Below are 22840 nucleotides of genomic sequence, written 5' to 3' on the forward strand. Positions count from 1 at the left end.
TGTGGCCGAAACGTCGTGGGGATTATTTTATGTTTAATTATTTTATTATTTCCCTTCTACGTGCGACTTTAGTCAGTACACTGCGAGGGCACGGCCGTCACCATGTCGTCTGCATGCGCTTCGACTCGTTCGTTGTGTCTGTCAGAACACCGAGGGCTCAGTTCACCATCGGTCATTTTCAAAAATAGAAACAAATCAATTTTCGATAATGCCATGCTCTGAACTTACAAAAGCTGGTGCTGCGAGATGGCCAGGAGATGGCAGTGCTGAGTGTTACACCCTCACGTGCATGGGATTTATTCAGATACCTGGTATTCCTAGCACTAGCAACTCATTAATGGAATTGGCAATTTGCAACAATTAATCCTGCTGTTATGGAGTGACTCGTGCAGCCAGCTATGGCTGCAAAGTTTGGTCGTACATGTTATGTATATCGTTTATTCTTAAATTTGAATCACAGTTCCTATGATCACTGTTACATTGTTTTTATAGCTTTAGTTAGGTGATTTAGAAAACGTTTTGGTTTAGCCATGTTTGTTTGTTGTAGTACAGAGTTAGCCTGATAACGTTAATCAAAATTGTCTTATGGTTGTTATTGTTTGACTTGCATCCCACTGGAATTTTGCACACAGCGTTGAGATGCGGTGCTTTTTCTGGAAGACCTCGCTGTTTTTTCCTGGATTTTTATCTTGCGTGTAGTCACTTCAAGATGTTTCTTGTTCATGTTTTTGTTTGTTGCGTTTGCACCCGAGTCAAGAGCCGCATGGCTCACAGGTTTATACTTCATAAATGAAATTGAATCAATCTCCCGTACAGGAGCTGATTTCATCACATTATGAGGGGGACGGGGGCATTATACATTGATGTAGATCAATATTAAACACTGTAAAGCAGGTCATGCTGTATGGTGCTGTGATCACTTCTTTGAGATGCCATGCTTCGTCGGGCAATGGGGAAGCTTTCATAATAAACTTTAGTCACATGGCTGCTTAAAATAAAATCGGCCGAAAACACACTTTCCTGCCAAAACTTTCAATCGTTTTACTCGGCAGTAAACCACAGACTCCCCAAACTTCAGTCAGCAGAATTTTTATTTCCGCGCCTGATGACTGTTGTGTAATCCCCAGAGAATGGTAGCACATACATGGGTTGTTAGGTATTGTAATTATAACCCAATGCTCCTGAGAATTCACCGAACATTTTACCCCAGGAACATTGGGTGTGGTCTTTAATCCACTAACAATGAAATTCAGATTCGGAGACTTGAATCCAATCCACAAGTTGTGAAACAAAATGCCCACGTATTCAGCAAATAACTTTTATGGCACTCAACTGATTTTTTTTTTAAATCGTAATCCAAGCCCTCATTAAAGTTATTGTTTTCTTTGTGTGAGTTTGTGAATAGGTGGCACATTAAGGGTCTGACGATGCATCGATTGAATGTTCATTCTTAAGATGGCGCAACAATTCGTGTGATAGAATCCGTGTCTGGAGAAAAGCCTCCCCACACCATGTCAGTCACAGAGATTGCGTCAGTCACAGAGACCATACTTCACTACTCTGGTCAGTGCTGGCTGAGGGGGGGTGGAGATGGGTGGACCCAGGACTGGTTTGGGGGTCAGACATCACTCTCTACAGATGACATTCACCGTGGCCAGGAATCTAACTCAGGTTACCGGCTTCAAACCACTACGCCACCCACGCTATTTGCATTACAAAGCTGACTATTACGTGAAACCCGTCCTCCCGGTCAAGACTGCTTCTAAGAAGAACACTGCACGCTCAGCGAACGCGGCGGTGTTTGTTATCCAATTCCCATACAGTACTCCAGCTGTAAACACAAATGAGTCTGTGCACCAGATGCACCCCACCCCACTCCACTCGTATTTGCCAAGTGCCACCTCAGCTCAGGCACGCGGACGATGTGTTTACAAAGACGCCTCTCGTGCAATGAAATGGCAACGCGCATCGGTACGTGTACAGCGAGCGTGGTGTTGATCCAATACCGGGCGACAGCCTACTCACGCCGTGTGGATAGTCATGGTTAAATTGATCATACTTCACCACACTGGTGGGTACAGGTTGGTAACTAAACTAAAACCTTTTATATTCCACTAGATAAGGCCCACTGAGTTATACAGCTCTTTTTCAGAAGCGACCTGGCCACAAATAATAGCTCAATGAAGTGACTTGTCACGTGAAAGTGTATAGCAGCCAAATACTCTAAACCGCATGAATCTAAGTGTGGAGGGAAAAACCGGAGGACCCCGAGAACAATCCACACGACCACGGGGAGAACATTCAAACTCCAAATATGCAGGCGCCAGGGTTGGGATCAACCCCACGATCTCTTGTATACCAGGCAGAGGTCGCAAACGGGTTTTGATTCCTTACCCGTACACGGCAGCACCAGGGTCAAAAACGGGTACCCGTACCTGTACCCTAGCCGATACCCGGCTACCCGTACCCGGCCGGGTATCGGGTAGGGTACGGGTATCAGGTACCCGATTGCGACCTCTGGGATGAAGCCATGTTGCAGGCGCGGGTGGGTTGATTCTAGGAACTTGAATTGTGAGAAGAGACAAGACGTTGGGAAATGAGTGACAAACGGTTACTCAGCAGTGACTCACGGCCTACCCGTACCCGTACCCGGCCGCACCAGGGTCGCAAACGGGTACCCGCACCCATACCCGGCCGGGTACGGGTAGCTGGATATCGGGTAGGGTACGGGTATCGGGTACCCGGTTGCGACCTCTGATACCAGGCGAGGAAGTTATCTCGTCACCGTGGTGGTCAAGGTGTCTTGTGGAGACACGGCGGCAAAAGATGTACAGGGCAGCACTGCCCTCTAATGCCCACCACGTAGCCCCAAAACCTACAACACCTGTTATTACGGATGATATTTCCATCACCCAAGCACCACCCAGGCTTAAGCTCTGCTTAAGCTTCTAAGATCAGGTGATTTGGTAACAAGCTACACACCGCTAAAACACAAAGATTTTTTAAAATACATTTTGAAATAATGTCTTATTTACCCAGAAAAGCCACACTAAGTGCAAAATGTATTTATGAGGGAGAGTCCTTGGATTGAGATGTTTGGCCAACGCCAGTGACTGCGTTAGTAGTTTTTATTTTTTAATCCGATGCGATGGGACAGGTTTAACCCCTTGACACGCTGCTCGTCGGCAGTGAGTGTGTGGATTTTGTATGTTCTCCCCCCCGTTCTGCATGGGTCTTCCTCAAGTGCACTGTCTTCCCGATGGTCACTCCTGACGGTCACTGGCGAGACGGTGGCGCACTTGACCGTGACGCTGTACCTGAGGAAACCCCCATGCAGAGCAGGGGGCAGAACACACAAACTCCACACACTCACTCACTCACACTCCAAAGAGAAAGAAAGCCCTTCAACCTCCAAAACACTGTTGGGGCAAATGTTAACAAACACGGGCAAGGGCACAACACTCTGTCTTCGTACAGAAGGAAAAGGATGACGATTAGTCCACCTGCTGCACTGGCTTCTCCTGGCGAGCCAGGATATGGATGCAGCCCTGCATTATTTCAAGGGGGGGGTTCCACGGCCTTTGTGCGACCCACCAACCCTTGTTGCCTCCAGAGTGCTGGATTACATGCTTGCATAGCCACCACAGCTTGGCTAAATTCTAAAACCAAAGTGCAATCTGTGCAAGAAAATATGTGACGGTAAACTGGACTTCAGTCATGCGTACAGAAGTTGGGTTTCGTGAATAGAGGTCAGAATAACACGGGGAGGAAGCAGTAATATATAATTTATAAGAATCATTATTGCCATCAAAGGCCACGGAGATTGCAAGTCCCTAGGGAATATTGCATTACCAAGTGCATGGACATAGCTCATTAGTTAATCTACTGCTTGGGTGAGGGCCTCCCCTCGATGTGCATGCAGTGAATGTTATTTGACCATACTTCACCATTCTGGGCAAGTATGGAGTGGTAAAGGTGGGGAGAATGCAAAACAACAATGTACGTTGAACTTCATTCGCACCGTACGTCGCCAAACGTGCTAATCGGATGTGCGGGATGGATTTTGCTTCACAGGTACACCAGTGACAAAATCGAATTTATACAGGAGAATACCAAACACGTCCCAATGAGAATAGGGGGGGGGAGGCAAAACAAGACGGCGGTGGTGCGGTTGGGGAGCGGAAATGAGGATATTAACCCAGAGAGACAGGAAGGAGGCGACATGTGGAAGGGAAAGAGAGAGAGAGGCATGGCTAAAAATGAAACTAAAAGACCAGGGCCAAAATGAGTCCAAGAAGTGCTTATGAAACCGTGGTCTAGTGCCAGGGCAGCTGGGGCAGCCAAGGGATCAGAGCAAATGAAACGCAGGGCACCCATTAAAGGCGATTTGGCCTACGACCGAATGACCGTTAAGCCAAGCAGGATTGAGCCCAATTCGTGCTCGGCTTGGGAGACTGTCAGGGAAAACCAGGAATTGTCGGCTTGGGCTCCGATGTGGTCTGGAGATGGTAATACCGCAATGGATTATAGACTCTAATTGTGCCCACTCACGTTTGTGGTGGGTTTTTTCTCCAGGCACTCTGGTTTCCTTCCGCTTGTCAAGCAATCATTCGTCGAATTGGGCACTTTTTTTTCTGAAGTTCGTCGAATTGGCCAATTCGACGAACTTCAGAAAAAAAAAAGGCGGTGAGAATAAATGAGGCTTTTCTGGTTAAAATTGCAGGCGCTGTTATCTTGTGACGTGTTGTGCTGTGGCAACGCGAGGCTGCAGCCCTGCAATTGCGTGTTCACTCCACTGCTGGCAGAAGGGCCTCCGACAGGGGCGAGCTCTGGAGAACCGCTCCAGACTCTATAGGGTTTTTGGCCTACCCCCTTTCCGCGTTGTCCAGACGTTTGGGAAGAGGTGCCAGTTCTCCCACACTCCACCCCATCACAACCGACCTGACGATTGACCCCGCCTGCGGCGTCGCCCATTGACACTGCTGGGTGGACAGAGGCAGAGGGGGAGATCGAATCGAACTGATGACCGCTGATTAGCACGGTCAGCTACGTACGGTGCGAAAGAGGTTCAACATGCGTACGAACTATGGATTGCAAGTCCAGTGCGCTGACCATTACACCCCAGCATCCCTTACGTTGTGCATCGAAGCATAAATTAGAGCGTTCGCGCCGTACACACCAACAATAGGACACACCACTGCTCACAGCAATAAAATGAGACCCAAACTAAGAGTCAAGATTTTGCATTCGACATGCTTGCCCTATAATTTCTTCGCGAATGCAACTTCATAGCTGTGATCAAGGGGGCAATCGAATGTCGTCATACAGTAAACCGCTGCAGCCTGCGCTTCTTCAAACGAAGGAGGAACAGGCAAAACTACACATAGCTCTCTCATGAAGCCGTCTCGTTGTGACTAGCAGAACTCGACATTGGCATTTATCTCCTGAAAACATCGACACGCACAAGAGTAGAATCAACCAATGTGATTTATGTACATCCCTTTGTCAATCCACTACTGGATGGAGGCCTCTCAGTTGAATGGGGATGCTTGACCATATTTCACGAGGCTGGTCAGTGCGGGTTAAAGGGCAGGGGGTGGTGGTGATGACTCGGGACCTCAGGTCGCCAGGTTCATAGTGCAGTGCAATAACCACGACGTCACCTCTAACCCCACATTCCTTAAAAAATGTCCACCATGAGAGACAAATTAGTCATAAATGTTAGAAGACAAGTTATATATATATCCAGCAGTGGAGTTGTGGAACAATTCCATTTCCCGACAATTCCAGGACTTGTAGCCGTTCAGTCTCACACATTGATTTGTGATTCAATGACACGTGGCGTTATGTGTACATTACGGCCCTTTATCAGTCGAGTTCTGGGTGAAGGCCTTCCGATACCTTATCAGCCTACAGGTTTGTATGACCCTACTTCACCAAGGGGGTCATGGCCAGGACCGACTCAGATAGCACTCGCCACCGATGCGTTGTCCGTGGCCCATAATTGAACCTAGGTTGCTGCACTAACCACAGCGCCACCGCTCTGCCCAAATGATGTGCGAATAGAAAAATTAAAAACCTCTATTGTCACAGGCGCCATTTGCCGCGTGTATTTGGCGATTTTGAGCGACGGGCCGACGTTTCGCCACTACACACTGCCGTTGTCAGCGCTGGAGAAGTTTTCACAGGCGCCTCTGTGGACTGTCACTCGCACGGCTGCCCTCGTAGACATGCAAATGTGGCGTTACTGTCTTCGTGACGCTGCTCAGCACGTTTTCTTAAATCCAGCTTAGCCATTTTCCATTCCCGAGCCTCGTAGGGCAATGTGCAGAAACTCCACGAATGAAAAATTTACCGTACATGTCTTGAAACATGGAAGAAAATGTTTGTTAAGATGTGCTTTTTTATAAATATAAACATGAGACATCAACGTAAATGTCTCATAACATCAATGCACATTTTCTATCAATGTAGTGGACATATAATGATCATCCATAATCGGTTCACTGCTGGATGAAGGCCTCTCCAAAGCCTAACGACATCTCTCACGATCCTGAAAATGTAACAATCCATCTGGCTCCTGCGCAGGAGCTGATTCTATCACTCCATCTCCATCGCTGACATCATCTCGGCCAGCGGGTTCTATCCTTTGGCTGCCACTCCATCATTCGTCTCAATCATCAGCCATCATCCAACCTAGAGACGTGTTCTGCCCTGAGGCCACTGGGTGTCTAATCCACGCAGTCCTTAATCCATCTGTCCTTTAATAATATTGCAGCCAGTAACCATGATATATTGGACTGTATCAGAAACACTTTTTTTTTAAATAATGTATTGTGTAAATTGTGAATAGAGTAAGAGACAAATGTCGTTTCACCAGGTCAAATAAAATAACATGTTTGTTCATCAGCTTGCGAATCGGTCTCTAGTTTCCATGAATACAAATACAAATTCCGCTGTTAATCCTTGGGCCGCAACCCAGCGAGGAATGGATCGTTCCAACCAAGATGCCAACGTTGACCCAACGTTGATCCAACGTTGGCATGTTTACAATGCTTGGAAGGCCCATGTAGGCATCGACTGTTGGACCTTATCGTATTTGTTTGAGTGAATTAGAGATCCGTACAGAGATAGATACATTTAGATAGACATTAGTTCGTACTGATGACACACATTTCACCCCTGTTATACAAGCGACTACATAAACAGTCAAAGATCCCCGTATAGCCTCATTAGCCTGCACAGACTGGCGGGGCAAGTGCTGTTAGCGAGCACCTATGAAGGCCGGCACGGCACACGAGGGGGTGGGTGGCCAGCACCACGCCAGGCCGCCTTTGTCTCCCCAGTGGCGACGAATTTACACACTGCACCAGGGACTTATTTGAGGCCGAGTCGACCTAGTGGAGGCCCAGGACAGGTTCAGATAATCGTCACTCGTGTTGGCCGTGAGCGGGAATCGAACTCGGGTCGTCGCCGGGTCCATAGCGCAGCGCCGCGCTAATCGCTCCACTACCGCGCCCCACAACAGCGTGTCTGTACACACAATGGTGTACAGACACGATGGTGTACACACACACTCGCATGCTCCCACGTCTCTCAGCTTTCCTCCTTCTGATCTTTAAACCACAACCCGCATCCACCAGCGTGGAGAAGTTTCGATCAAACAATCCCCGCGATTGACACGGACGGCGCGCGGTAGCCCTCATTCGGCAGCGCACCGACAGAAGCGCTTACTCCAGATACTGTACCAGGTAATTGCGAATTGACGTCAGGATTTTACCTAACAAGCTGGCAATCGGGGTGTCAAATCCCTTCGGGGCGAACGTTGACGCGTTTAAACGCTGCGGTTACGTAAGGTGATGCACGTGCGTTACGTCTGCGTCTGTGTGTGTGTACACCGCGGAGGTGTGGTCTGTCTGATCGAGACGCGTATGGGTCGTCACGACGACAACTTTTGTGTTCCAGTGAGCGAGATGCAACACGCATGAGAACAAGAGTGGGTAAAAGGGGCTTTAGGAACAACAACTAAACGCGATAACTCACAATGCGTGGTTGTTTTGATACACAGTATAACCTCACCTGAAATGTAATTAAATTGACAATCTGATATTGAATGATGGAAAAGGACTTATTTACCCTTCATGGCTTAAATACCAGTGTTAGCATGTTCCAGACAGACACTAATTACAAAGGCATCGAGTCTGCATTAACCACACATGCCTGTGGTTTAAAGGGGTCCCACCTATACTCGATCCTGTCGAGAGATGTATTGCACCGGTCCTGTGGCCACCCACCCTCCTCCAATCCCTGTGTAATGTAGTAACTCCACGGGAGACGACTTCACGGGTAACACACTCTTTATTTTATCAAACTTGGTTACAGGTGACTAACACCTACTTTGTATCTCGGGTGACAAACACCCACTTAGCTACTTGGCGACTAACGCCCACTGAGCTACTCGGATGACCAACATCCACTTAGTACTCGGGTGACAAACACCCACTTAGCTACTTGGCGACTAACGCCCACTGAGTTACTCGGATGACCAACATCCACTTAGTACTCGGGTGACAAACACCCACTTAGCTACTTGGCGACTAACGCCCACTGAGCTACTCGGATGACCAACATCCTCTTAGCTACTTGGCGACTAACGCCCACTGAGTTACTCGGATGACCAACATCCACTTAGTACTCGGGTGACAAACACCCACTTAGCTACTTGGCGACTAACGCCCACTGAGCTACTCGGATGACCAACATCCTCTTAGCTACTTGGCGACTAACGCCACTGAGCTACTCGGATGACCAACATCCACTTAGTACTCGGGTGACAAACACCCACTTAGCTACTTGGCGACTAACGCCCACTGAGCTACTCGGATGACCAACATCCACTTAGCTACTCGGCGACTAACGCCACTGAGCTACTCGGCTTCACTAGGTCTTCAGCTCCGTCTTCGGGTCTTCAACTGGGTAACTCTCCCCGAGTGCTCTCGCGCGTCCCCCTTTATACCCCACCTGCGGACGTCGCTGCGAGCACCCACTTATTCGACCAATCGCCGGGCGCTGGCTACGATCCTCTTTTCCCACATCTCATCGTGCCTCACCACTCACTCCGCGCCGCCTCGTCATCTGTCACTCCCGGCGCGCGCGTCCACACCACGCCCACAACGCGTGCCCAACCCCGCACCCCGCGCCGCCCCGTGATCCATCACTGTCACAGTCGGCGCACGTCAATACCACCACTACATCACCCCCTACCACATAGCTCGCAGCCGCCCCGGCTGCTACAAAAATATACAAACCCTCCCTGTGTGCCCCGTAACACAACACAACAACAAGAACAACAACTAAGCTAACAACACAACACGACGCGAACACCACCATCTGCAACCCTCAACCAATGCCACCGCGACAATAGAACAATATATACAAACCGGCGAGTGACAATAGCAATGTGTATACAAAAAAAATAAATGGAACATTTTTTTTTTTTCTTTCGACTCGTGCAGTGTCCCCTTTTCTTCCGAGCGTCCCTACAACGGGACATTACCCCGGCAGAGGGGAACACCGGGCGAGCTCGGTGTAGAGCACAAAAAAAACCGTCCTCATGAAAATTGTTGAGACCTAGCCCGAGTCCGCCTTGCCGGTCCGTCGTACGGCACCAGACGCGGTTGAACGTCCGGTGGTGCCGGCGGTTCAGGAAGACATCGGCCAGGCATCGAGGACTCGTGCGTGCCCCGGGGTTCAGGCTCTCGACGGTCAGCAGCCGTCAAGCCCGAGGCACCTGGGGGTGGGTCAGGTGGAGACACGTGAGGATCAGCCTGCGACACCTCCCTCCCCGAGTCGACGGTCACATCACACGCCCGGTCGTCACGGCACAGAACGGGGTCACACGGTGCCGCATAGGGCTTCAGTCGGGAGGGGTGCACATACCAACGGCGTTTCCCCCATTTAATCTGTATACTCTGGGGCCGTGCAACCCGCACAATTTCCACCGGTCCCCTCCAAGGTCTCAACAACTTGGGGGACGTAGCCAACGGTGCATGTGGACAATGCAGCCAGGCCTTATCGCCTGGTTTCCAATCATGCGTATGCACCCTCCGCTCATGCAATTTCTCGTTTGCAATTTGCCGCGACCGCGAATTCAACCTTGCCCCCTCCCGCGCTTCAGTCAATTTGGCGATATTAAATTTGATGTGGTCTGCCAATTTAGATTTTGCACGTGGCTGGGAAATCCCCAGTTGGACGTCCATGGCCGGATCGGCCTCCCGCCCATACATAAGAAAAAATGGGGAAAACCCCGTCGCCGCATGAGGGGCCATTCGATAGGCCGCGAGTACCCCCGGCACCTGTAAGTCCCAATCAACCTGATCGTCGCAGACCTGTTGGCACAACATAGACGTAATCGTTCTGTTCAGACGCTCAACCATCCCGTCAGTCTGCGGGTGGTAGGGGGAAGTACGCACTTTCTTTGTACCCAACAGGTCGCACACCTCGCGCAACAAAACGCTCGAAAAATTCTTCCCTTGATCCGTCAGCAAGCGTTCGGGGGCGCCCTTGTCCAACACATAACCCTGGACAAAGGCGTCCGCCACCGCCGCAGCCGACTGGTTGGCGAGCGGCCATGCCATAGGCCATCGGGTGAAGTATTCCACGCCAACCAGCAGGAACCTATTTCCCCTTGGTGTAACCGGAAAGGGCCCCAAGATGTCCAACGCTACCAATTCGTTTATACGCGAAACCTGAATGGATTGCAGCGGTGGATTAGCTGCCAATGGTGGCGGTTTCCTTTTGGCGCACCCTACGCATCCCTTAAGAATATTCGCCACGTCGTTACCCATCCCCGGCCAATAATAGTCTCGCTGGATTAGGGCGAGCGTTTTGTGAAAACCCAGATGCATGAGCCGTTCATGAGCTGCCAGAACAACCCTACCCCGCATAGCAACAGGCACCACGAGCACGTGACGCCGGGACATGTTGTCCCACCTCATCAACAGGCCCTGTCTGCACACCCAGGAACCGACCCGCGCCTCCCCTTGTTCGGGAGCGCCAACTTTCCGACGCAGCGTAAGTAGGGAGCTGTCGGACATCTGGAGGCGGCCCCACTCAATGAGGGGCAACGACAACAGCGAATCCCTCCCCGTGGGGGCGTCCTCTCCCGGGGTGTCAGTGGCGGCGAGCGCAACTCCCGGGGTGCCGGCGACCGGGGGTTTGTACCGCGCTGATCCCAACAAACATGTGCAGTCCGTGCACGGCGGCAACCGCGACAAGGCGTCCGCGTTTGAGTGCCCCAACCCCTTGCGGTAAATCGTCGTGAATTGGTAGTCTTGAAGGACCTCCAACCATCGGGACAATTGGCCCGATGGCCGCGCCACGCGCATAGCGTATTGTAGAGCCGCATGGTCCGTCCGGACCGTAAAATGACGGCCGTAAAGATACGGCCTGAATTGCTGTGTAAAAAACACAATGGCTAACAATTCACGACGAGTTACGCAATAGCGTTGTTCTGCGGGGGAAAGAACCCTACTACCGTAGGCGACCACCCGTTCAACCCCCCCGACCAACTGTGAGAGCACCCCCCCGATACCCGTATTGCTGGCGTCCGTGTCAAGCAAAAACGGTTGTGTGAAATCGGGGTAACACAAGGGGGGAGCCTGCACCAAAGCGTCACGGAGGGAGCAGAACGCATCCTCCTCCACTGCCCCCCAGTGAAACCTCACACCCTTAGCCGTCAAAGCGTGCAGGGGCTTGGCTATGGTGGCAAATTGCTTGACAAAACGACGGTAATAGGAGGCAAAACCAATGAAACTACGAACCTCCGTGACCGAGGTTGGCATTGGCCATGAGCTGACGCAATGCGTCTTAGCAGGGTCCGTCGAGATCCCTGAACGACTCACGATATGGCCCAAATACCTGACCGATTCCCGAAGCAGAAAACATTTAGCCGGTTTAAATTTTAGCTTAGCGGAACGCATCCTGAGGAACACCGCTCTCAGTCGCTGGAGGTGCTCCTCGAAAGTCCGACTAAAGACGATAATATCGTCAAGATAAATCAAACAGGTATCCCATTGGAGGCCCGACAAAACCAATTCCATGAGTCTCTGGAACGTGGCGGGAGCGGAATGTAAGCCCATGGGCAAACGGTTGAATTCAAAAAGGCCCCCAGGTGTCCGGAAAGCAGTTTTAGGTTTAGACTCGTTATCGAGTGGCAATTGCCAAAATCCAGAAAGCAGATCGAGTGTGGAAAAAAACTGCGCTCCCGCCAAGGCATCCAGCGACTCATCCATCCTGGGGAGCGGATACGCATCCGCCATCGAGATTTTGTTTAAGCGGCGGAAATCGACACAAAACCGCAAGGACCCGTCCTGTTTCTTTACTAGGACAATAGGAGCACCCCACGGACTAGAAGAGGGCGAAATGATATCGGCCGCCAACATATCATTAACCGCCGATTGCACATGTTCCTTCTCGGCCGGGCTGAGCCGGAAGGGATTCTGACGAATAGGGGCCGCGTCCCCTGTAGCTATGTGGTGGCGCAACAGGTCAGTGCAGCCGATATCGTACTTATGTTTGCTGAACACGTCAGCAAACTCGATGAGCAAACCCCTCAATGCTCCCAATTGCACCCCGGACAAGTTAGCAGAACCCGCACACAGCGAGTCCAACCACTCAGTCCCCTCATCACTTTGAGGATGCGACTCGACAGTAAAATCTGCTTGAGCCACGAGCCGTTCCTCAACGGGCAGCGGCGCGGCGTGAGCCAGCACCGTTCCCTGCGCAATTACGGCCGGCCGCGACCCCGTATTCAGGACCATTACGAACGGCTCACTGTCCCCTCTCACCACGGTTTGAGCAACCGCTAAGTCGAGGCCCTTACTGGCTCTGTTTGACGGCCCCAACAGCACCCCCTGTGCCTCCGCACCCACCTCGAGTGGCTTCCTGAACCGAAGGGGTACTAACATTTGCGATCCCGGGGGTACCCGTACAGTGTGAGTCGCCAGCGCCTGCACCGTCGCACAAACCGTGCGCACTTTGATAGGGCTCGACAAGAAGGCAACCCGCCGACCTGACGGGAGCTCTATGCAGGCCTGATCAATAAGAATTTTGATGGGCATTTTTGACAAAAAGTCCGTACCTAGCAAACAGGGAACGGCCAGCGATGATGATACAAAAATAGGGCCCGCTAATTTAATGTCCCCAATGCAAATAGTCGCTCGAATCTGGCCGATGATCCCCAGGGATCCCCCATTCGCCGCATAAAATGGCACGTCTACTGGCAGAAGGGGTCTACTTTGGACGGGAAGAATGTTATAAATAAGGTCCGAGATGATGGTGGCCGACGCACCCGTGTCAACAAGCACCCGGACCTCAACCCCGTCAATGAACCCCGTTACCACGGACGACCCGGCTGACGCAGCCACGATCCTGTGGGCCAATTCGGACCACTCGACTGCTTGCGGGCCGCGTACGGACCCCCCTCGCCGAATTGAACCCCCGGCACCCAGCCGCGAACCCCCCACCGCGAAGCGGCGACCCGAATGTGCCGTGTTTGTGGACCGAACGTGTGAGGTGCCGCGACTTGCCGGGTTTTGTTGGGATGACTTGTGGCCCTGGTCGTCGTCCCGACGTGGTCCTGCGGCGCGCGGACGCGGGGCCCGGCACCCGGCTGCGACGTGACCCCGAAGGCCGCAGTTGTAGCAGACGACGGACGTCGTAGGTTTCGGTTGCTCCAGCTTGCGGGGCGAACGTGTGGGCGAACGACCTCCCGTTCTCCACTCCCCCGGACACGATGCAGCGAAGCCCCGCTCCTGCACCGCAGCTGGCTGAGGTTCGGCGATCGTGGCGGCCAGTGCCGCATTCCCCGGCCATTTGCAGACGACCCCCGGCTTGCGTTTGAGGACCTCGTACGCGTGAATGCTCGTGGCGATCGCCAGGGAGCAGATCTCCATCTCGTCTGCCACGTTGATGGGGACCCCCAACTCGTGGGCCAACACCAGCAGCTGCTCCGTCACCATGGCGTCCTTCCCCTCCTTATCCATGCGGGGAAAAGCCGCGTCCGCCAAGGCGAGCAGTGCCGTGCGGTAGGCTAGCGTCGTTTCCCCAGCCACCTTCCGCCGATCGTAGAACTGGTGGCGGCACGTGGAGGGCGGCCCGAACACCTTCGCCATCAGGTGTAGTGCGGCCTGGAGCGTAGAGCGGGACGACCTTGCAGCAGATGTGAAGGCTGCAAGCGCGTCGTCGTCAAGCATCGCTGGCAACGCACGCAGGGCAGTGGTGTCGGACCACCCCGACATCTCCTGATGAGCGAGGAACCTTCGTTGGAAGGCTCCCCAGTCGCCCCCATCCGCCTTGAACGCCGACAGCGCGGGCAATCTTTGCTGGAGGACCCGATCGTCGTCGACGTCGGAGAGATTTTCCCGCGCTCCGCTGGAGTTGTGTAAAATGTCGGCTCGGTTGTCAGGCGCAAAATGGAGGGCTCCGGCGCGCGCCGATGACGTGGGCTGCGCTGCGCGGAGGTGTCCGGCCACGTGGCGTCCGTCTTTCCCGCCAATCGGTGGCGGCCCCCCAAAAACGGCGGCAACTTCCAGGCTTTTGGCGCGAAGCGCCCTTTGGCGGGAATCCTCCACCGTCGCTTCCTCCACGACCCCCGCAGCCGTTTTTCCGCTCGCCGGAACGGAGATGTCGGCCAAGACAGCGGCGGCGGCGAGTAGCAACTCCGCCAAGCGGGCGTGCGCGTCCTGGAGGCCGGTGTCGGAGGCAAGCGGAGCGTCGGCCATCACCGCGAAGTGCTGCATCGGCGGCAACTCCTCGTCCTCTACTCCCGAGGTCGGTGTCCCCGGTACGCCGTCGTCATCCCGACCTCGCTCGTGGGTACGGGTAGTCTTCCTTGTGTCCATACTTCTTGAAGACAGGTTTACTTCTGACGCCAGTTGTAATGTAGTAACTCCACGGGAGACGACTTCACGGGTAACACACTCTTTATTTTATCAAACTTGGTTACAGGTGACTAACACCTACTTTGTATCTCGGGTGACAAACACCCACTTAGCTACTTGGCGACTAACGCCCACTGAGCTACTCGGATGACCAACATCCACTTAGTACTCGGGTGACAAACACCCACTTAGCTACTTGGCGACTAACGCCCACTGAGTTACTCGGATGACCAACATCCACTTAGTACTCGGGTGACAAACACCCACTTAGCTACTTGGCGACTAACGCCCACTGAGCTACTCGGATGACCAACATCCTCTTAGCTACTTGGCGACTAACGCCCACTGAGTTACTCGGATGACCAACATCCACTTAGTACTCGGGTGACAAACACCCACTTAGCTACTTGGCGACTAACGCCCACTGAGCTACTCGGATGACCAACATCCTCTTAGCTACTTGGCGACTAACGCCACTGAGCTACTCGGATGACCAACATCCACTTAGTACTCGGGTGACAAACACCCACTTAGCTACTTGGCGACTAACGCCCACTGAGCTACTCGGATGACCAACATCCACTTAGCTACTCGGCGACTAACGCCACTGAGCTACTCGGCTTCACTAGGTCTTCAGCTCCGTCTTCGGGTCTTCAACTGGGTAACTCTCCCCGAGTGCTCTCGCGCGTCCCCCTTTATACCCCACCTGCGGACGTCGCTGCGAGCACCCACTTATTCGACCAATCGCCGGGCGCTGGCTACGATCCTCTTTTCCCACATCTCATCGTGCCTCACCACTCACTCCGCGCCGCCTCGTCATCTGTCACTCCCGGCGCGCGCGTCCACACCACGCCCACAACGCGTGCCCAACCCCGCACCCCGCGCCGCCCCGTGATCCATCACTGTCACAGTCGGCGCACGTCAATACCACCACTACACCTGCACCAACATAGACAGACGAGTGTGGTGAAGTATGGTCAAATAGATGTCGAGATGTAATATCAAAGCTGTGATTGCTATAATTGTGTGGGGCTGGTGGAGGGTGGGTGTAGTCTGCCACCAAATACGTAATGGAGCAACAAGTGAAGAGTTATATTCTTGGTTCTTTTGGTAAAGTCACGTAGAAGGGAAATAATAAAATAATAAAAATAAAACATTAGTAAAAATAAATATTTGTATGTAATTTTTATTATTTCCCTTCTACGTGACTTTACCGAAAGAACCAAGAATATGAATCCCTGCAGTCACGAAAGCTTTAAATCGAAATTTAAAGTGTACAGTTAGTTGATGGGTGGATTCGATAATTGTGAATTGACCGAGGATGGTGGAACTGGTTGAGGATATTTAATGACAGAGCAGGGCACGGGGTAGGCAGGGAGTCTTCTAACGCTACAGGAGTCGCTGCATGAGTTGCTGCATGAGTGTTTGCAGCTTACAGTGGTCGAAATAACGAGTAGTCTACAATCTCGACGTGGCGAAGTTCGTTTGAGAAACGACACCCATGTCCGACACGGTACGGGGAAGTTCTTCATCCAGAAATGCAGTCGCAAAGAGATGTGGGTGTACGTGGATTTAAAATTGCACGCAACGCGTCATGCACGGGCCTGCATTGTGAAGACTGGTAACGAGACGTCTCTCTGTGTGTTTGAAACGTCGCTAGTAATTTGATTTAATTATTTTCTATTTATTACTTTAATTTTAAATTGTATTTAATTGTTTTATTGTATTTTCTATCTACGTGACTTTACCGAAAGAACCAAGAATATGAATTCCTGCAGTCACGAAAGTTATAAGTCAAAATTAATTCCATACCTATCAACCCCTTGTCACTGCCCTACCTTATTTACAGACCAATTCAGATCTTATTGGTCACCCCGTGCCCCTTACACATCTCAACGTTCATCAAACAAAGTCCCATCACATAGGATAAACACACAAATCGATAAAAAAAAAGGTTTTTCCCGTATTGAAAACGGCTGTACGCCGTATGGACCTGAAAACTAAAATTCCCTTTCCAAGTATGCGGGATAAACCGTGTGGTTTGACAGTCGGTGCTCGCTAACAGCACTTGCCCCAACACTCTGTAGAGGCTACACGGGGGTGGGGTGGGGTGGAACCTTTGTCTTTTGGTTCAGCGAGCGTCCACTCTTTGTTTGGAACCTCGTTTGTTTACAATCAAACCGCGTTCGCATGAACAAAACAACAAAGACAAAGACCCCCCGTATAGCCTGTAACAGACTGTTGGGGCAAGTGCTGTTAGCGAGCACCTATGTAGGCCGGCACGGCACACAAAGGGGTGGGTGACCAACACCACGCCCGGCCGCGTTTGTCTCCCCGCTGACGAATGTTTACACATCGTACCAGGTACTCATTTTGAGGCTGAGTCGACCTAGGGGAGGCCCAGGAACCGGTTCTGATAATCGTCACCGGTGGTTGTTGGCCGTGAAGCGGGAAATCGAAGCCGGGTCGCCGAATTCGTTGCGCCGCGTAGCGCTAACCGCTGCACCACCGCTCCACACGAACAAAGAACACGCACACACACAAAGAACACACACACACGCACGCACACACACACTCACTATCCTTCAGCCATGATCAATCCACCGCTGAATGAAGGCATGTGTGTGTGTGCAATCTAGGATCGTACAAGCCACGTGCAGATGGAGCCTGCGCATTGATGATGACGATGATGACCCCCCAGATGATGATCACCGGCGATACTGTTGAGTCTGCGACAATCACTCCCTCCACTCCTGCTGATGATCGATCCGAGTCGATGCCGGAGTCAGCCGATCGATTGCGGTCGTGATGACAGCCGCGCACAATGGTAACGATGAAATACAAGACTCAGGATCTTCCCCGTATAGCGTGGACAGAAGTGCTGTGAGCGAGTAGCACCTATGAAGTGGGGGGGGGGGGTGACCAGCACCACACCACGCCCGGCCGCCTTTGTCTCCCCAGTGGCGATGTTTACTCGATCTGGACAAGGAGCGGTTCAGAGATGATCGTTACCGGTGTTGGCCGTGTGCGGGGATTGAACTCGTGCCACCGCGGCCCGCCGATCGCCACGACACCACCGCTCCCCCGACACAAACACTCACTCACAACACACACACACAGATACAACACACACTCACAACACTTACACAACACTCACAACACTTACACACTACTCACACACAACACACACACTCGCACACAACACACACTCACACACACTCACACACAACACACACTCACACACAACACACACTCACACACACTCACACACAACACACACTCACACACAACACACACTCACACACACTCACACACAACACACACTCGCACACAACACACACCACACACTACTTACACACTACTCACACACAACACACTCACATACCACTTACACACAACACACACTCACACACAACACACACTCACACACACTCACACACAACACACACTCACACACAACACACACTCACACACACTCACACACAACACACACTCACACACAACACACACTCACACACACTCACACACAACACACACTCACACACAACACACACACACACAACACACACACACACACAACACACACACACTACTTACACACTACTCACACACAACACACTCACATACCACTTACACACAACACACTCACACACCACTTACACAACACTCACAACACACACACACCACTTACACACAACACACAACACTCACACACACCACACACAACACAAACGCAACACTCACACACACTAAACACAACACACAAAACACACACACCACTTACACAACACACACACACCACTTACACAACACTCACACACAACTTACACAACACTCACAACACACACACACTCACAACACACACTCGCACACAACACACACAGCACACACACAACACACACACACGCACAACACACACATACAACCCTCACACACAACACACGCGCACAACACTCACACACAACACACACACGCAGCACACACACACAGCACACACCACACACAACACAACGCACACAGCACACACACACACAGCACACACCACACACACAACACACACACCACACACACACACAGCACACACCACACACACAACACACACACCACACACACACAGCACTTACACAACACTCACACACACACAGCACTTACACAACACTCACACACAACACACACACAGCACTTACACAACACTCACGCACAACACACACAGCACACACACAGCACACCACACACACGCAGCACTTACACAACACTCACACACAACACTCACGCACAACACACACGCACAACACACAACACACACCACACACACCACACACAGCACACACTAACAACACACACCACACACACACACAGCACACACAGCACACACCACACACACAACACTCACACACAACACTCACGCACAACACACACAACACACACACACCGCACACACTAACAACACACACACACCACACACCGCACACACTAACAACACACACACACACCACACACAGCACACACACACAGCACACACAGCACACACACACACCACACACGGCACACACCACACACGGCACACACTAACAACACACACACACACCACACACAGCACACACACACAGCACACACACACCACACACACACACTAACAACACACACACACACCACACACTAACAACACACACACACACCACACACAGCACACACTAACAACACACACACACCACACACAGCACACACTAACAACACACACACACACCACACACAGCACACACTAACAACACACACCACACACAGCACACACACACACCACACACAGCACACACCACACACAGCACACACACACCACACACACAGCGCCCGTACCTCCAGTCTCGGTTGCTCACGACCCCGGGAATGGTGAAGCACGGCGATGTCACGTGACTTAACCCCCCCCCCCTTTACTCCCCCCCACCACCACAGTCACCACCAAAGACAAAGATCCCCCGCGTAGCCTGCAACATACTGTCGGGGCAAGTGCTGTTAGCGAGCAATTTACATATGAAGGCCGGCACTGCACGGCACACGCCCGGCCGCCTTTGTCTCCCCCCCAGTGGCGATGTTTACACACCGGACCGGGTAACCTATTTAAGGCTGAGTTCACCCAGGGGAGACCCAGAACCGGTTCAGAAAATCGTCACTGGGTTGACCACTACACGTGCTCACTCACGCGCGGAGAGTTAGTGGAGGCCGCTCTCTGCTATATGCATAATAACCACAGAGTAGCCGATAAGAGTGATTGCTGGGTTCAAATTATTTTTTTATTAATTTGAACCTATCTAAAATAATATATTATTTTATTATGTTTTATTTTTATTATTTTATTACTTCCCTTCTACGTGACTTTACCGAAAGAACCAAGAAGATGAATCCCTGCAGTCACGAAAGCTTTAAATCGAAATATATCTACGTGACTTTACCGAAAGACCCAAATAATATAGCAGCATGATGTCTATGAATATTGAACGTCTCCACTGTCCTCGTGTTGCTGTTGTTATTGGTCATGATCAGCAGCTATGGTCTATCCACTGCTGGGTGAATACTTTTCCATCATCATCATCATCATAAGGAGCAGAGGCAATTGTCTAACTCTAACCAATATTGGGGGTGCCACGATGGCGAGATGTTAACTACCTCGCGTGGTATACAGGAGGTTGTGGGTTCAATCCCGTGGTCGCGTGGGATTTTTCTCCGGGTCCTCCAGTTTTTCTTTCCATATTTAGAAACGTGCGTTTAGAGTTTAGAGGCTGCTATACATTTCCACGTGATAAGCCACTTCGTTGCTCTATCATTTGCGGTCACATCGCTTCTGAAAAAGAGCTTTACCTGGTAAAACAAAAATAGTTAGTAGAAGTTAATAATTAATAAAGAAGGATGCGCCCCAATCCCCCTGCCTAGGAGCATTTACATATCTTCATATTCAATGATCGATTTTTTTCGGGGAGGGGTGTTTAAAAAAACTTGGCCTCATCAGAAAAAACAAATATGGATCAGTGTACGGTATTGGCTACCAAAACATACGTTTTAAGTGTTCTCTCAAATGTCTATACCACCTTTATCTATGCGCGTTGCTCATCTAATTTCAGCCACATTAAAAAAATTGGCCTCCCCGTGATTCTGAGTGCTATTTTAAGATATCCTTCCACTTCCCCCATGAACGTTCCCGTTTCGTATCATACCAGGGAATATACTGTACCCTGCAATGACAACCGCTGTGAGCCAACTGGCATGTCACTTTTCATTATTCAATTCAGTTTCCAAAAACCACTGCAATTTTGCCCGTAATTCCACTAGTGGATTGAATCGGGTTTCTCCCGGACCGCTTTCAATAGCTGTACAGGGGGCAAGTGTGGTGCTACGTGACACAGAGCAACTACGCAAGCGCCGTGACTCCCCCCTGGCCCCGACCCTGAGCACACACACACGCACGCAGCGCACACACGTAGTGTTCCAGCGGGGGATTGCCTAGCACAACGGGTTTTAATCCGAAGGGTCCTTAGAGGGAAAGTCCCACGGTTTCCCGGTGCCAGGAGATTGGCCTACCATCGCAGGACAAGTCATATTGCGGTGCCACCATAAATTGGCTTAAAGTTGTATAGGCGCACAAAAGTTCACCGGGCCAGCCGCAATGAGTCATGCACAACATCGGGGAGTTGCGCTGGGGCGAAATATTAAGCGAGCAGAGCAGACAATGAGGTCAGGGGATCCCAGCGCCACAGACCGAATGCACACACGGGCAGGGTGTGTGTTCGCCAGCCGGACGTACTTCCAGATGAAACAGGTTGAGTCAGAAATCAATGAGTACGGGTGCATAGACAATAGGTAGCAAAAGTAACCATCGTAACGGCCCATTTAATGAAAGAAAAACGGGCGAAAATCACAGGTCGGAGCACGATTGGCTGCGCGGGATAACGTAACCCTGGATTTTTTAAGTCAAGCGGCATAAAATGGGGAGCCAAAAACCGTTCAGAGGAGATCTCATCTTCAACAGCTTGGTCACCAAGACTCTCCCCCACTCTGCCTCCTCGAGCCACTCGCAGCATCCGCGTGATGCCAGCGAGTGCCGCTACGAGGCAGCGATAGGCGAGGTTCTTTCGTCATCCTCCCTCCGACTCTCACAGCGTCCGTGCTACGCCGTGAGTACAGCCGCGAGGTACGTGATTGGGCGTGTGAGTGTTGGGGGACTTGGATAACAGTAGGCTAGGCTGTGCTCGCAGAATATTCCCTCCGGGCAGTGCAGGGTTTGCGCCGTGAATAAATGTTAGCACGGAGCATCATCGGTGGCAGTGTCTGTGATTCGTGTGTGGAGCGGCTTCGTGGGCAGACGCGCGGCGAGAGTGAGGGGCAGAGCCGCAGCACGAGCACTCGTTGAGATAATCGCCTGCAGGGGTGCGCGTGTTCGCGCCGCCGCGTCAGCATCTGTAGTGTAGTAGAATGACACTACTGTATTGGCTCGGTATTGGGGCTGTAGGCAGGTGTCACGGGGGTCGTGTCGGGCCGTGACACTCTGCGTGAACCCAACAGGACACGTGATAAAGGGGGGCCAGGGGGGTCACGTGGTTGGGGGCTCGGGCCTTCCCGAAGGATCGGGAAGGGCGGCGTGGCTGGGCTGTTCTGCTGGGTCAACTCTGGGATGAAGCCACCATCTACGATCCTCGGTCTCGGGTCCAGGAATGTAGTACAGTAATCCCTCGCCACTTCGCGGTTCAAGTTTCGCGGCCTCAGTGCATCGCGGATTTTTCGAACTGATTTAAAGGCCTCATTATACCTGTGCAGTAACACCATCATCATCATCATTCATCATCACATTCATCGAACTGCACAGGTCTGTCATCGTCGTCATCGTCATTGTCATCGTCGTCATTACTGGA

General features: G+C 51.6%; 1 protein-coding gene across 10 annotated transcripts in view; it reads right to left on the reverse strand.

Annotated features, from left to right (window-relative positions):
* SLC46A3 (solute carrier family 46 member 3) overlaps nucleotides 1-19857 on the reverse strand; it is a 34345-nt gene extending 14488 nt beyond the window's left edge. Inside the window, exons 1-4 of one of the 10 annotated variants that reach the window (XM_078863131.1) lie at nucleotides 19797-19849; nucleotides 17841-17921; nucleotides 8221-8307; nucleotides 4870-4982 (exon numbers count right to left, since the gene is read on the reverse strand). In XM_078863131.1, coding sequence (XP_078719257.1) covers nucleotides 4870-4974 — 105 coding nt within the window. In that variant the 5' untranslated portion in view covers nucleotides 4975-4982; nucleotides 8221-8307; nucleotides 17841-17921; nucleotides 19797-19849. The other 9 variants (XM_078863132.1, XM_078863135.1, XM_078863133.1 and 6 more) reach the window with 9 other exon arrangements.
* Between the last annotated feature and the right edge of the window lie 2983 nt (nucleotides 19858-22840).

Source organism: Lampetra fluviatilis, chromosome 15 (genome assembly GCF_964198595.1).
Source record: "Lampetra fluviatilis chromosome 15, kcLamFluv1.1, whole genome shotgun sequence".
In the NCBI taxonomy this organism is placed as follows: domain Eukaryota; kingdom Metazoa; phylum Chordata; class Hyperoartia; order Petromyzontiformes; family Petromyzontidae; genus Lampetra; species Lampetra fluviatilis.